The sequence below is a fragment of the Malaya genurostris genome, chromosome 1 (genome assembly GCF_030247185.1).
Source record: "Malaya genurostris strain Urasoe2022 chromosome 1, Malgen_1.1, whole genome shotgun sequence".
In the NCBI taxonomy this organism is placed as follows: Eukaryota; Metazoa; Arthropoda; class Insecta; order Diptera; family Culicidae; genus Malaya; species Malaya genurostris.
In genome coordinates this window covers 148,074,488-148,090,340 of record NC_080570.1, presented here as the reverse complement: position 1 = coordinate 148,090,340, position 15,853 = coordinate 148,074,488, and the positions used below count along the sequence as shown (strand labels likewise).

At 38.3% G+C, this 15,853-nt stretch overlaps 2 protein-coding genes across 2 annotated transcripts in view; one reads left to right on the top strand and one right to left on the bottom strand.

Moving 5' to 3' along the window:
* LOC131426153 (protein unc-13 homolog B) overlaps positions 1-10,359 on the top strand; it is an 81,164-nt gene extending 70,805 nt beyond the window's left edge. The window contains exons 11-25 of the mRNA XM_058588621.1: positions 6,104-6,352; positions 6,416-6,740; positions 6,805-7,077; positions 7,149-7,307; positions 7,376-7,501; positions 7,563-7,730; positions 7,800-8,081; positions 8,146-8,367; positions 8,437-8,603; positions 8,669-8,957; positions 9,015-9,161; positions 9,227-9,440; positions 9,498-9,599; positions 9,667-9,829; positions 9,896-10,359. Coding sequence (XP_058444604.1) covers positions 6,104-6,352; positions 6,416-6,740; positions 6,805-7,077; positions 7,149-7,307; positions 7,376-7,501; positions 7,563-7,730; positions 7,800-8,081; positions 8,146-8,367; positions 8,437-8,603; positions 8,669-8,957; positions 9,015-9,161; positions 9,227-9,440; positions 9,498-9,599; positions 9,667-9,829; positions 9,896-10,229 — 3,220 coding nt within the window. The 3' untranslated portion in view covers positions 10,230-10,359. The remainder of the gene's footprint in view (positions 1-6,103; positions 6,353-6,415; positions 6,741-6,804; positions 7,078-7,148; positions 7,308-7,375; positions 7,502-7,562; positions 7,731-7,799; positions 8,082-8,145; positions 8,368-8,436; positions 8,604-8,668; positions 8,958-9,014; positions 9,162-9,226; positions 9,441-9,497; positions 9,600-9,666; positions 9,830-9,895) is intronic.
* A 3,431-nt stretch (positions 10,360-13,790) lies between these two features.
* LOC131425443 (zinc finger protein 239-like) lies at positions 13,791-15,739 on the bottom strand. The gene is made up of 3 exons (XM_058587378.1): positions 15,360-15,739; positions 15,011-15,197; positions 13,791-14,943 (listed from the first exon to the last, which is right to left on the bottom strand). The coding sequence occupies exons 2-3, from the start codon at positions 15,115-15,117 to the stop codon at positions 14,358-14,360; spliced, it is 693 nt and encodes a 230-aa protein (XP_058443361.1). The 5' UTR covers positions 15,118-15,197; positions 15,360-15,739; the 3' UTR covers positions 13,791-14,357.
* Between the last annotated feature and the right edge of the window lie 114 nt (positions 15,740-15,853).

Sequence of the window (15,853 nt, the reverse complement as noted above, 5' to 3'; positions counted from 1 at the left end):
AATTCTGAAACTGAGTTCTGAGTTTGAAGTTCTGGAACTTTAGACCAAAATCTTAAAACTCAGTTTCACAATTCAAGAAGTGTAATTGGATTGGATTCCAAAGATGAATTTCGAAGCTCACTTCCGGATCCAATTTTGAAAACTGAATCCTGAATGCAGAGTTCAGTTTCCAAATTCACTTGCAAAATACAGGTTCAGTGATCCGTTTAAAAGTACAGTTTATTCGTATTCACGTCATCCGGTTATGTCTCTGATATTACCCACCCGCCTTTTTTCAGTGTCTTTATATCAAATGCTAAACTAAACTGAAACTCATAACTATCATAATAAAAATACAAATGATCTTCAGTTTGTGAGAAAATTACATCGAAAATCTCATTGCTATTTGTAGAAAGTGCTGGATAAGAAAACAGTTTTTGTTAGAAAAATTTTCACAACTTAAGCATAACTATCTATGTGGGGACAAAATTTCACTCACATAAAGAATGGTGTTTTTATTGTAATTTAAATTAAAACAATTTTTTTTTTCGAAAATTTAACTAATTTTGTAAACATCACTGGTACAACTTTTTTTTGTAGGATTTGTCATTTTTTGACAATAATTTTTTGCAATAAATTTATAAAACAGAAGTCTAGCCCTTTTCAAAAGACAGTCTAGATAAATTTAGTATGAAAAGTAAGAAAATTACCTTTTTTAAAACGAACGCCATTTTAGAATTCAATGAAACTTTATCCGTCCATGTATCGTAAGACGGCATTTTTAGGAAGAAAGTATTTCCAACTAAACATTTTTCTGGTCCATCACCAATACTTTTTGCAAATATCGAGCTACTAGCGATACACTGTGGTCTACTTTTGCGCGGAGATGAGTTCCACACAAAAAAAAACGTCTAACTTCGGATATCCGTGAAAGAAAAACCGCAAAACTTTTTTTGTTGTTGCCAAATGTTTTCTAAAATTCATAAAACATCGAGATCTGGTGTTATCTCGACAAAATTTGTTTGAAAAATATCGACTTTGGGATTAAGAAAAATATAGAGATTTCCGAAATCAGTTTTTTTATGTCAAATGTCTTAGAAATGCATGCAAAGTCAAGATTTTGTGTAACCCCGGAAAAAAAAAAATTTGTTTGGGAAAGATAGATGTAGTTTTATGTGTTAAGTTGACATAAAAAAATTTAAGATAACTCCAGATCTAGTCGTTTCATGAACTTCCAAGATAAAACAAAAAAAAAACACATAAAAGCCATAAACCTCGTAAAAAAAACATAAAAATCGCGTGAAAAAGACCTCAGTGTATAGAATTCTTTTAAATCTCCTCACAAATTGAATTACATTGGATTCTTGTATGATAATTTTAATTGTATTTGATAAAAAGACACAGAAAAAATCAAACAATTCAGGTTTGAACAAGAAAAAGTTTTTGCTAAAAAAACTTTTTTTCCCATCTTTCAAGGGAAGAGTAGGGAGAATAATCAGCTATCTTGAAAACATTCTTTGCCAAAAATCATAAATGGTGAATTCGTGAATCGATTTAAAATTTTTCAAATTATTTTTTCAGTGAAGGACTATAAGATTTTTTTGACGTAGGAATACGTCTTTCTTTACTCACCTGAGTGCATTTTCAAAATTTCACAACACGAAAGTGTAACGAAATTACTTCAAATTTGATTTCGTAATAACTTCTTTCCTGTTTGAGTATTCACTCTAATTCTTTTACGAAACCTTTTATGAAGATTTTTGTTGACGTTTATTAGGTAAACATTTTTTAAATAGTGAAAAAAAGAGCATCGAACAGTGATCAATATCGAAGTAAACTCCACAATTCTGTCCTTCTGAAAGCCTGAAATGAATCCCGTGTAGCATTTCGATAGTTTATTACGTTGAAATATGAAAATTTGACATTAAATAACCAAAACTCAGTATGTTGCAATTTTGGAGCCGTTAGGACCTCCCATTTGTCAAAAAGCTGCAAACGAAATCTCGTAAAAAGAAAGTGGCTGCCGGACAGATGAGAAAAGTGAACTGCAAGCACTTTCCGGAAACGGATGATTGGAATCTGCTTTGCTCGCACCATTGCGAGTTTCGTTTCAGGGCGATTACATCATCATTCACCTGTTGGCCGTTTGCATTCTAGTAAAATTCGCCGAAAAGTGAACGACAACGGAAAAGAAACCAATTAATCGGTCCTTTTAAGGACCACAAAGTTTTCCCCAAGAGCTATAAGATGCTATATGTAAGCAAATCAGAAGTAAAATGATTAGTTTAGTTCAAATCCATAAAAAAACATTATCAATTTTAAGCACCGTTCGCATCGAACAAGCTGCTTTGCGTTCGACAATAAATGCCTCCAATATCGAAGAAAATTTTACAATTCAGCACTTCTAAGCGCCAGTTTCTTTCGCTGAAAAATGCAAATCCAAAAAGAAGTAATCAACCTCAAAATTACAAAATTCCTCCACAATTTATTTTTCAGTATTGATTTAACGCGCACTGTGAGCAGTTCGGCTGTAGGATAGACGGAAAAAGTACAGCCTTTCGCACCTGGAAAAAACGAACGTTCGCCGCAGTTTGTCGCAGCGCGGCTTTCGCTTCAAACAAGTGCGGAACCTAATTGTGGTCGTTCGCCGTGGGACAACAATATTTTCTTCAATGCTTTTTGTGGGCGTTAGGCCCGACCGTTTTGATTAGAATGAAAAGGAAGCCCCATTTGAAATGAGCCTTTAACGAAAATCTCTCGCACTGACAGTGCGTTATAGTTATATTGCGGAACAAGTTTTACTCCGACTTTCAGTTTCGGATCTTTTGCATTTGAATGCAATCCATTGAACAGTTGAAACAGTATATGAATAATATTGACAACATTACGATCTTATTAATTGATATAATATAAAGTCCTTTATTATATCTTCAAGTCCTTTTCAGAACCACAAAAAAAGTACGGGTGTGTCCTGTCAGAGACATAACTGGATGTCGTGAATACGAATAAAACTGACACGATTTTTTTATACTATCGAATTGGAATTGATAGCTGATCGATTGTGTGAATTGTAAAACTTTTGACGTCGATTATCTCATGTCGGATTTGCATATTTCATTGGAAGAAACTATCAAGATGCTATACAGGATTTATTTCTGTCTTTTAAAAGGACCAAATTGCGGAATTCTTTATGATATTTAGCACAGTTCGGAACATTTATCTCGAACGATCTTCGCACAGAGAAAAGTGCACGAAACAAATCAAATTATTTTGGATTTTCACTAAACTGTTGATTTTTACCTTCGATTTGCAAAGAAGTAATCTTAATAGTTCTTTAGATAACATTTAGAGTCATTAGAACGACTGATTTTATATAATGTCCACTTTTCGTTTTTCGTTTTCTTTCTCTTCAATGCAAACGACCAGAAGCTCTGTTGCATGATTATTATTATTATTAATATCATTTATTTTACCCCGGCTTTACCCTTTTGGTCGTTCACTGGGGGGAAACGAGAATTATAATTACATGTCATTTTAAAAAAATTGTTTAATTTTTTTTTTCAGTTCAAATTAAAAAGCGAGAATTCGATGAAAAGCGTAACGGTATGGGTCGCGGAGAGCTGGCCGGTGTTTTCGGTTCTTAGTTCTGATGAGGTATTAGACCGGATAGTCCAGTGGATGACCTCTGGTTTTAATGTTTCTTCTGTTGATATTGTTTGAACTCTGCATATGGTGATGTTGCATGATGCAATCGCTCTTATTTGAGTTGAAACTAGCTTTGCGTACAAACCACAAGACATCCGCTCGCAGTGCCAAATGATGAGAAACTGGTTTAATGCGTCTTCTCGCCTTGACGACCGGAAGGCAAATGAGAACTACAACCTGAGCTTTTGAGGTTTTTAACCACGGAGAAGGTGCGCTCTCCGATGCCGCTATTTGGATGCGTCTTCTCGCCCCGACGTCTACTTCCATTCAACGCACAAGAAGAAATGATCGATTTTCGACCACGGTTCCCCTTTTCTATAACGTTCAGTTGAAGATATGTGTCTGACTACCTCAAAATCGTCGTCCTTGCGCGAAAAACCCAAGCGAAAGTAAAGAATTTTCCGCGTTGTTTTCAAATTTTGAGAAAACTTAATATTTGAGTTGTTTGTGGTTATCTCACACTGTACAAAATATTATCCTAAATTCCTGATCATATTTTTGATGAAATAGTGAAAGAATTATGTTCCTGCCATTAATACAAGTCGAGATATTCACGATTAAATTCTGCCCATTCTTCTATATGGCTAATATTGAAAAGGCACCCCATAGTAAAGTAAGTCGTATTCACGACAATATAATAAAGAAGAATGTATTTGGATGTTATGTCTCTGACATTATCTACTCCAATTTTTTTGAATTACAATTTTAGATAGTTTCACCGACGACACAACCTGCCACTCGTCCATAAAAACTGTATCGTAAATTTAACTACCCTTCCGTAACTGGTAATGTCAAAATGAAATCATTTGAAAATGTTTTAAATTGGCAACCCAGACCGCAAACTGTAGTTTTTCGAATAACAGTTACCGTAACCTTTGTTACTTCTAACTCAGCCTTGGAATCAGCCTTAATTAGATTGTAAATAATAAAATGTTTAGGACGATCCCTTTTTGCTGCTTCACAGAAGGCCAAATATTCTAAGAAATGAAAGCCAGCAATCCAGAATTTAGAAGAGAAATTCTCTGGCGAAAAATTTCGTTTGTAACGTCGGTAACGAGTATTAGTGATTCCGCTAAAACTTAATTACCAAAACCCTACACACTCATAAATTTTGTGTGAAAGTATATTTATTTCCAAAATCATATAAAAATTCTGTGACTGAATTTGTATGCACTCTGAAAAATCAGATAAACAAGCGAATTTTGGTATTCAACTTGGTTCTTGGCAAAGAAATTATGATTTCGCATTGATTCGACAGTGTATCTTTCAAAAGTCTGGAGTAAGTCTGACGTCAAAACGACGTCATTGAAAATTTCACTTGTTTCACAGCGTTTGCACATTTTCTAACAAAAGCATGACATTCCGATTGTTGTAAATCTTAATAGCGGCCCTTACACGATCATTAAAAGTGTCATTACTAAGTAATGACACTTCTGCTCAAACGCTCGTCATTACTGCATTACTGTACATCATTACTTTTTAGCATTACACGTTCATTATTAATGATGAGTATTTGTAACTACTCCAGCAATAGCAATAGCAATATTTTTATTTTCGTTTAGCTGAAAATAAATTTGATTTGCCATTGAAACGTTAAGGGTAATGAAATATTAACAATTTAAATCTACCCTTTGTCATTTTTTCGCGTATAGCTCTAAAGATATTCAGCACTTCCACAAAAAAAATAAGAAGAAGAAATACTGTTGGTAATGATGGAAAATCCGGAATTCCATCATTACTCGTGTCATTACTGAAATCGTAGACCTTACACGATCATTAAAAGTGCCATTACTTTTTAGTAATGACACTTTTAATGATCGTGTAAGGGCCGCTAATGACTAAAATCTTAAATTATGATGATGTTGAATTCAAAATGTTTTTTATATAGAGCAGATCAATCGACAAGTTGTTTAATGGTTCTAAACAAGTAACTTTCTTTTCGCCAGTGGTATTCGTTGAGTATAGACTAAGACTGAAGCAGTTGATTTACTTTCAGTCTAGAGATCTTCCAGTTAGTGATTGTGATTTGTTTGTGTAGAAAACCGAATCGCATGTGCTAAATTTGATTATATCGTCTTGAACAAGTGTATTTGAATATGCTTTTGTAAATTCAATTTAAGCATATATTTCGAGTCGCATTGTGTAGAACATTGAAAATATCCCTCATTTGGACACCTACAAATAATAAAAATTACATAAAAGTTCGACATAGTAAAGTTAGTCTAACATCTTTGTTTCCCTGTAAATAACATGAGTTGCACAGTTATCATTCGTAACAACGGAAGATATGTTGCACAACACAGAATAGTAATACAAACTAGCTTGATAAGTTGCACAATCAGTATAAAAGTACAGGACAGACCGACTTAACGTGCTACTTGGGAACTTGACTCTATAGCTTGTTCTCTTTCGATTGCAGGAAAGTGTTCAACGTCGAAGAAAAAAGTCACGCGGGTCACATGAAGGCAATCAAGCAGAGCGTCCTGGATGGAACGAGCAAGTGGTCAGCCAAGATCGCCATCACCGTAATCTGTGCCCAGGGGTTGATTGCGAAGGACAAGAGCGGTACCAGTGATCCCTACGTCACCGTCCAGGTTAGCAAGGTGAAGAAACGTACGCGAACGATGCCACAGGAGCTGAACCCGGTGTGGAACGAGAAGTTCAACTTGTGAGTAGTCAAATTTCGATTTCGCCAAGACGACGGTTTAATTGGTATGGTGGGGTCTTTCAGTGAATGTCACAACTCTTCCGATCGCATCAAGGTACGCGTCTGGGACGAGGATAACGATTTGAAGTCAAAACTGCGGCAGAAGTTGACACGAGAATCCGATGACTTCCTGGGGCAGACAATCATCGAGGTGCGGACGCTATCGGGCGAGATGGATGTGTGGTACAATCTGGAAAAGCGAACGGACAAATCGGCCGTCTCGGGAGCAATCCGGTTGCACATTTCCGTCGAAATCAAGGGTGAGGAGAAGGTTGCACCATATCACGTACAATATACCTGCCTGCACGAGAACGTATTCCATTACTTGTGCGAGGAAGCCTTGGGAACGGTGAGTTTTTTTTAGGGATTGTAGCTTGATGCGTTTATCCTAACGCTATTCCCCCGTTTCCTAGGTCAACCTCCCGCAAACGAAGGGAGACGACGGATGGAAGATCTATTTTGATGAAACGCCGGAAGAAATCGTAGACGAGTTCGCGATGCGGTACGGCATCGAAAACATTTATCAAGCGATGACGCACTTCCATTGCCTCTCGACCAAGTACCTGTGCGCGGGCGTCCCGGCAGTGATGAGTACCTTATTAGCAAACATTAACGCTTACTACGCACATACGACGGCTTCGAGTGCGGTATCAGCCAGTGATCGCTTCGCAGCTAGTAACTTTGGAGTAAGTATCCGAAAACTTTCTCTCTCGGGAGCTCCGAGTTGATCCGAGCTGAATTTCGTGTTGTTTTACAGAAAGAAAAATTCGTTAAACTACTGGACCAACTGCACAATTCTCTCCGTATTGATCTATCAATGTATCGCAACAACTTCCCCGCATCTAGCCAAGAGAAGCTGATGGATCTGAAGTCCACGGTCGATCTTCTAACCAGTATTACATTTTTCCGCATGAAGGTTAGTGGACGGATTGTCGGAGGTCGTCTAACGCACCATCTAACCTAACCACCATGTTTTCCCACTAGGTACAAGAACTGTCGAGCCCACCTAGAGCCAGCACCGTAGTTAAGGACTGTGTGAAGGCATGTCTACGCTCAACCTATCAGTTTCTGTTCGAAAACTGTTACGAGTTGTATAATCGAGAATTTCAGGTATGTTTCGGTAATTCCTAGTTAGGTAGGACTTCGTCTAACTGAACTGTTTCGTTCGTAGGTCGATCCCAACGAGGCAAAGCGCGAGGGTGAAGACCACGGACCAAAGCTAGAAAACGTTGACTTTTGGCACAAACTAATCGCACTTATCGTATCGGTTATAGAGGAAGATAAGAATAGTTATAGCGCAGTACTTAATCAATTCCCGCAGGAGCTTAACATAGGACAGGTTGGTTGGAGATGTGGTTTTGTTTTTCGGTCGTTGGTATCTTGTTGACATCGGCCATCTTCCATTTAGGTATCTGCCGCCACCATGTGGAGTCTGTTCGCCATCGATATGAAGTACGCCCTGGAGGAACACGAGCAGCACCGGCTGTGTAAATCATCCGCCTACATGAACCTGCACTTCAAGGTCAAGTGGCTGTATACGAACTACGTAAAGGAGGTCCCACCGTACAAAGGCGCCGTGCCCGAGTATCCTGCCTGGTTCGAACCGTTCGTGATGCAGTGGCTCAACGAGAACGACGACGTTTCGCTCGAGTACCTGCACGGAGCCTTCAAGCGGGATAAGAAGGACGGGGTGAGTTCACTCTGTTTTTTAGCGGTAACTCGATCTCTCTAATGCCGAAATGTTTATGCCACAGTTCCAAAAGAGCAGCGAACACGCCCTGTTCTCGAACTCGGTTGTGGATGTGTTCACGCAGTTAACGCAGTGCTTCGATGTAGTTAGTAAACTGGACTGCCCGGATCCGGAGATCTGGAAGCGATACATGCGTCGCTTCGCCAAAACCATCGTTAAGGTGCTGCTAGCTTACGTAGATATAGTTAAGGCTGAATTTCCCGATATCATGCACGAGGAGAGAACGGTAAGTGAAGTATAGTTCTCCTGCTTCGTTAGGTCGGTCTTGTAATACCATACTTCCATATTCGTCTAGGCTTGTATTCTAATGAACAATATCCAACAACTTCGGGTCCAATTGGAGAAAATGTTTGATTCGATGGGCGGCGACAAACTGGAGGAGGATGCCGCCAACATTCTGAAGGAGCTACAACAGAACCTAAATACCGCTTTAGATGATTTGGCAACACAATTTGCCAAGAGGTATTACTGTGGAACCCAGGAACTACGGCCAATAATAATAATAATAATAATAACCCTCGTTTCAGTTTGGAACCACGAATAACCGGTAGTGTTCGAGAGTTGGGTGATCTGCTGCAACAGGTCAAGCAGCAAACGTCGCTGTTCCATGCTCCGCCGGCTGACGATGCCGCGATGATTGCGATGGAAGCGGATGAAGTTCTGCGGCCGTTGATGGATCTGCTGGACGGATCACTTTCCATGTACGCACAGTCCTGCGAAAAGACGGTACTGAAGCGGCTGCTCAAGGAACTGTGGAAGATCGTAATTAGGACGTTGGAGAAAACCATTGTGCTTCCGCCGATGGCGGATAGAGCGGTGAGTATTGGTATTGTAAACTCTACTGGATCATATTTTAAACTTCACTATTCCTAGATGGTATTCAAACATCTCACCGACAACGCCAAGAATCTTGCGGCAAACGCGAAGATCGAGGATATGTCGCGGTTGATTAAGAATCACATGGCCGGCAAACCGGATGCCAAAAATGTGCTCAGCGGTGTCATGGACATTTCCAAAGAGGTTTGTTCAGGGTACAGCCTTTTTCAACCCCCTCCTTAACTGATCCATATTTTGTTTGCTTTCAGATCGAAAAAAATCTATCACCGAAACAGTGCGCGGTGCTCGAGGTTGCACTGGACACCATTCAGCAGTACTTCCATGCCGGTGGCAACGGGTTGAAGAAACCGTTCTTGGAAAAGTCTCCCGAACTGCAGAGTCTGAAATATGCGCTCAGTTTGTACACGCAGACGACCGACACGTTGATCAAGTCGTTCGTGTCTGGTCAAGGTGCTTCCGAAGGTAATCCTCTACTAGACATGCAGTGAATCAATTCAACAAAAATTCTATCATTTTCAGAAGGTGGAATCAACAGCGACGATGCTTCGGTGGGTGAGGTTTCGATTCAAATCGACGTCTCGTCCAATCCGGAGAACGGCGAACAGAAAGTTTCCGTCAAAGGTAAATCTCTCACTCCTTAGTCCTTTCATCTATCAAATTTTATCATTTTATCGTTCCACATAAAAAGTGATCGCTGCCAACGATCTGAAATGGACCGTCCCGTCTGGCATGTTCCGACCATTTATCGAAGTGAACCTGATTGGACCGCATCTGCATGACCGGAAGCGGAAGTTCGCAACCAAATCCAAGTCGAACAATTGGTCGCCAAAGTACAATGACACGTTCCATTTGTGAGTATCTAAAAGAAAAGGTCAATTTCTGGAATCTGTTCTAAAAAAATGTTTGTCATTTTTCAGCATAATTGGCAACGAAGAACAGCTGGAATTCTTCGAACTGCATATCTGCGTCAAAGATTACTGCTTCGCCCGGGAGGATCGTCTGGTCGGTGTTGCGATCCTGAAGCTGAAGGATGTCGTCGATCAGGTAGGAAATAAGGATCGTTGTTTTCTGTTTTGGTTTGTAGAGGGAATACTTGCGATGAATGAAAGAGAATGTGTGTACCAAACGGAAGAATACCATTTGTGGGTTTGGGAAAGATTCTATTCTACAGGTTCCTGGAATAGTCGAAACCGTTGGAAATCCTTTTGGCCAAACGTGGACGTGTTTCCTGCTGCCAGCGCACGTGAGTAAACACTTTTGCTAACATGATTTTTATTCGAGTCTTTCATTTCAAGCATCAACGGAACAGGGAATCAAATCGAAACACTATCCTGAAGAATGGCCGAAGGATTGGTAGAACAAATAAATGTATATCAAGAAATACGTTTTTTTTTATTTTCTATGTCCGAAAAGAACGGAAACTATTTGTTTCGTATTACTTAATTCATTGGTACAATATTTTTGTCATCAATGAGTCGTAGAATAATTCTGGAAGCGAAGCAATAAAAGTTGCAAAACTCACACAATCTACCAAAACGAACGATTATCTATATTTGAAAGTATGAAATAAGCATGTCAGTATTATGTTCACGTCCTCCGGTTATGTCTGTGACATTATCCAGCCGCCTATTTCTCCAATGCAAACGACCAGTAGCAGGATGAGGCAATCGCTCTTGTTTGAACTGCTTCCTGTGCGAATTAATTCAATACTAAAGCTATTTTGGTAAAGTGTTCTCTTTTTATGTAATTTCGTTGAGTGGCTTCTTCACAAATGTGCGGTCCCAACGTCCACAAAAATAGTAACATACAGAATTTTGATATCGATTATTTCTTTTCGGATTTGCATATTTGATTGAAAAAAAACTATCAAAATGCTGTGCGGGGTTCATTTCTAGTATTCATAAGGGCCAAATTGTTGAATTCTCTAGGATATAAATCACTGTTCGAAGCATTGTTGCTCTAAACTGATGATTTTTTATATCCGATTTGCAAATCGACCAGCAATCGATTCAATGCTGAACTAAATTTTTTTATATTGGAACTGGGAATTGAGTTGCTGACCTGAACCAACGCGTATGATGCACTTGATTTACTTCCTGCTCAGTCAACTGCGCAGGCTAGAATGAAAAAAATATGTCAATTGTTAATCTTTTATACCTACCCAGGTAAGTCACGGAACCGTTTCCGCACTGAACCAAACCGGAAAGGTTTGAATAGACCTTTAAATATCAATCTGAGTAGAAACGGAATTGTGCACTTTACAAATCGTTCAAAATTTGATAGAAATTCATTACAATTTGTTGTACTTGAGTCGGAATATAACTAGGAATTGCAATGAGCTTCGTCTCAAATTTATGATGATTTAAATGGGTTCAATTTCGTTTCGACTCGGATCGATTAAAAACTCACCATAAAATTGAACGGATGGACCCTATTCAGTCCATCAGATTGACGAAAAACTGTCCGGGAAATCAGAAACAATTGCTGAATATGGTATTTTTTTAAATCTATTTGTCGGAAACTCGTTGGATCTCTTCCAACCTCCGAAACTTATTCAAATTTATGTACGTCAATCCCTGGGCTGGTCATCTAGAAATTCTCGGTACAATTACAGCTGAACCTGATCAGTAGCGGAGTTGCAACCAGAAGTGGTCGGTTAAGCTCAAATTTCGGACGATATAATTGGATTCAATTGCATAGAATTTCGATTCAGATTAACGAAAAACTGCCTGTAAAACTGATTTTTTATGGGGGCCTTTAAGAACTGCATACGATGGATGACGTTTCGTGCTGGTGACTGACACTTGACGGAACGTGTGAAACGCACTTAACTTTGAAGAAGTTTCAGCGGACGACAGAAATCGGACTAGTTTCCGACAGATAAATTAAAAGGAAACGCCATTTTTGCAATTGTTTAGTTTTTCGTCATACTGATGGTCAGTTTTTCGTAAATCTGAGTCGAAACATAATTAGACCCATTTAAATCTTGCGGAATTACAACAAACAATCATAACTACGACTAGTATGAAATCAGAATTAACTGTGAAAGAGCCTAAGCCGTTGGCCTAACTGGGGATTGTGGTACGCATGTTTAAAATAACAAACAAATGTTTTGAACCAACTTCTCCCTTCAACATCACCAATGATCTCTGCTGGGCTTAACCCTCCGTCTGACTGATTGGTCCAGCCAGACTATTTATCATCGATTTCACATATTTAAAATACATAAATAAATAAATATTTATAATCTATACATTAATACACTTCTAATTTACACCGAAACGCGTTAAAAACACTTAAATTAATAGGGATCTAGTGAGACCCATCAGTCAGACCGAAGGTATAAAAATATCTGTCAAACGGAGGGTTAAACTTATATCTATGATCTTATTTGAAGTAATGATACAACTAAGTTTACTGTTTAAATGAACAGCAGAGAAAAATATTGTAAAAATAACCAAATTAAGGTTGCACACAATGAATTTTTTTATTGAAAGAGTCACAAAAGAAAATTGCAAACATTGTTGCATGAAACTACAAAACATGATGATTCATTTTTCTCAGTGGATTAGTTTGTTTCAATCAATATTTTTATATAAATAACAAATATTTCATTTGTGCGTTCCAGTCAATTTCTTGACAAACAATTTCACAATAAATTCAATTTGAAAAATTTGTTTATTACACAAATAAGATCATAGATAATTTGATATAAAGGTATAGCAGGCTTGAATCATAAAAGACATTACCGATACCATCAACTCATCTTTGGTTTATATGTAATAAATAGTTAATTTCAATAGTAATTCCAATAATATTTCATTTGACAAGACCGACATTTTTATTCAAATCAAACGAAGAACATTGTTTATGTTGAAGGGAGGAATTAGTACAAAACAAACATATTCTAGTTAGAAATCAACATAAATAAAATTCAAAAATCTGAAATCTTTCAAACTAAACTTACTAAACTAAAATTTATTTAAAACTGATTTCAAATGAAATTTTCTATGAAATGGTTTGCCGAAAAATTGACAGGAAGGTACTAATCCACTGAGAGGAATACATTATTTTGTTTTGTAGTTTCAAGCAACAATATTTGCAATATCAGATCAGATGTAGCCACTTTCCCTCGGTCTTCCTCTTCAGCTTTGTTTGGAGCTTCTGGAGGGCTTTTTCCGATGCTCTGTTGTCTAATAGTGCGAGGATGTTGTAGATGCCGGAACGGGCTTATCCGGCGTCCACAAAGCTCCGCACGATGTCCGTTTTCGACGCTGCGGGGTTCCGTTCTTTGAACGCGCACACTTCTAATCGGAGTCGCTTCACCTTTTTTGCCATCACGGTTAGTGTTCGACTGATAGAGCTGTCAAATTTTGTCTGCTGACTGATGGGTTACTTTGATGGATACTGCATCGGTAGTTCCGTAGGGAAGGTATACCCGACGACACGACCTGCCACTCGTCCATCAAAACTGTATCGTAAATTTAACTACCCCTCAGTAACTGGTAATGTCAAAATGAAGTCATTTGAAAAATGTTTGAAATTGGCAACCCAGACTGAAAACTGTCGTTTTTCGAATAACAGCAACCTTGGTTACTACTAACTCTAAGACTTAATTAGTTTGTAAATAAGAAAATTTTTGAGACGATCCCTCTTTACTGCTTACCAGAAGGCCAAATATTCTAAGAAATGAAAGCCAGCAATCCAAAATTTAGAAGAGAAATTCTCTGGCGAAAAATTTCGTTTGTAACTTCGGTAACGGTAAAACCGACGACACGACCTGCCACTCGTATATCAAAACTGTATCGTAAATTTAACTACCCCTCAGTAACTCGTAATGTCAAAACGAAATTGCTTGGAAAAATATTCAAACTGGCAACACAAGTTGATATTTTATTGATTTTGAATAACAGTTACCATAACCTTGGTTACTGCATATTGAAGTCATGAGAAATGTAAACAAAACAAACTGCGGATCGGATGTTTCAAAGCGAAAAATCAAAATGAATGTCTCGAGTAAGAAATCCTCTTTTTGTTGTAAATTACAACTGTTTCAGAACTAGACCAATGAATCGACTGGTCATTTGGAATTACTGAAAGAATTCTTTTGTTGTGAAAACTGAGAATGATCCACTTGCTAACGAAACAGTTGTCTAAGGATTCTTTTTATATTAAAGTCTGAGTTATGGAAGTTTTTTTTATTATTTGTATTTATATACAAGCCCCGATACACTTACTTAGCCCATCGAAAAATTCTCATATGCGAAGTAGATTTTAAATGTCACTTGAACTGTGCCATGAGGGAAAATGTTTTTCCGCAGATATCACACTTGAAATGCTGCTCAGTTGTGTGCACCACACTGTGATATCACAGAGCGTTTAGTCTGTCGAAGTTTCTACCACAGATATGTGTGGATGCTCCCCAGTGTGTGACATCATGTGAGCCAAAATTTTGGAGTTCGAACTGTACCCTTTGCCACAAATTTCGCACTTGTACTTCTGATCACCAGTATGAACTTTCGTGTGTATTCCCAGATAATGTTGATCAGCAAAGCTTTCACCGTATATCTCACACTTGAACGGCCGTTCGGCGGTGTGAGATCTCCGGTGTCGAATCAGTAAGCTCTTCACGGAATAGCCCTTATTGCAAAATTCGCATCGGAACAGCTGTTCACCGCTATGAGTTCGTATGTGCAGCTTTAAACAATACTCGTCAGCGAAACTTTTTTCACAACGGACGCACTTGTAAGGCTGCTGGCCTGTATGGCGAAACTGATGCCGCTTCCAAGCACTTTTCTCGATGTAGCCTTTTCCTGCAAATGTCACAACAATACGATGCTCCTTCGGTATGTGTTTGCATGTGTCGTTCAAAATAAACAGCTTGGCAAACTGTTGGTCACATATGACACATTTGGTGAAGTTTGTAAGACCAATATCATCAAATCCCGGTTCACCGTTAGATCGACTGAAATGGAGGACAACCGCCTTAATGTAGCTAATGAGCCCCCATGGTCAATGAAGATGAAACCTACCTTTGTTTTGTAGTATGGTCTCCAAAATCAAGTTTAGTCTTAATGCTAGTAGGAATATATACGTTCATGTTTTCGCTGTTTTCAGTAGCATTACTTTTAGAAGCCATTCCGCAACCAACTTCATCAATGTTCTTTGTCCTTGAATCAACCAGTTCTTCTTCCACCTTAATTTCAATCTCCACTGCATCTTTTGGAACATTAGCAAGGATAAAGTTTGACTTGAAATTAGTTATTTAATGCTTCCAAGTTATGGAAAAAAAGTGAACATTGCTAGCCCCATCGCTGCATAAAACGATGATATCCCTAGATCAAACCATTCTTTGAAATGTTAAGCATGATGGAAAAATACCTTTGGACAGTGTTATCTCCAAGATCTCGCGTGGCGATCGACAATAACGGCGGACATAGTTCGTCCTTTTCCGGACCAGTCTTCTGGACAGAAGTAACAACAGCTGCGTATTAAATGTTTCTCTTCAAATCATAGACACGAAATGCTTGTTTCGATTCTGATAGCTCCGATTCTTCCTTGATTTCACCAGGAATAAGTCTTTTTCGATTCATTCAACATTATTGTTTGTTTATTTACTACGGAACTCCTTGGTAACTAGTTCATACAGTGTTGCGCAAGAAGATTATTTTTATCATATACAAGGGGTCACTATATTTGTGGTAACTGGCGGTAAATCGCTCACGAACACTTTTTATTCCGATTTTTCTTCGGAGTGTCTGGTCGTGTCGTCGGTAAAACTAAATTACCAAAACTCTACACACTCGTAAATTTGGTGTGAAAGTATATTTATTTCCAAAATCACAAAAAATTCTGTGACTGAATTTGTATGTATT

Excerpts from the sequence above, each read along its gene's own strand:
- LOC131425443 (XM_058587378.1), bottom strand. The coding sequence starts at position 15,117 with ATGGCTTCTAAAAGTAATGCTACTGAAAACAGCGAAAACATGAACGTA. Across the intron at positions 14,944-15,010 it reads GACCATACTACAAAACAAAG|TCGATCTAACGGTGAACCGG; the intron begins GTAGGTTTCATC and ends CCTCCATTTCAG.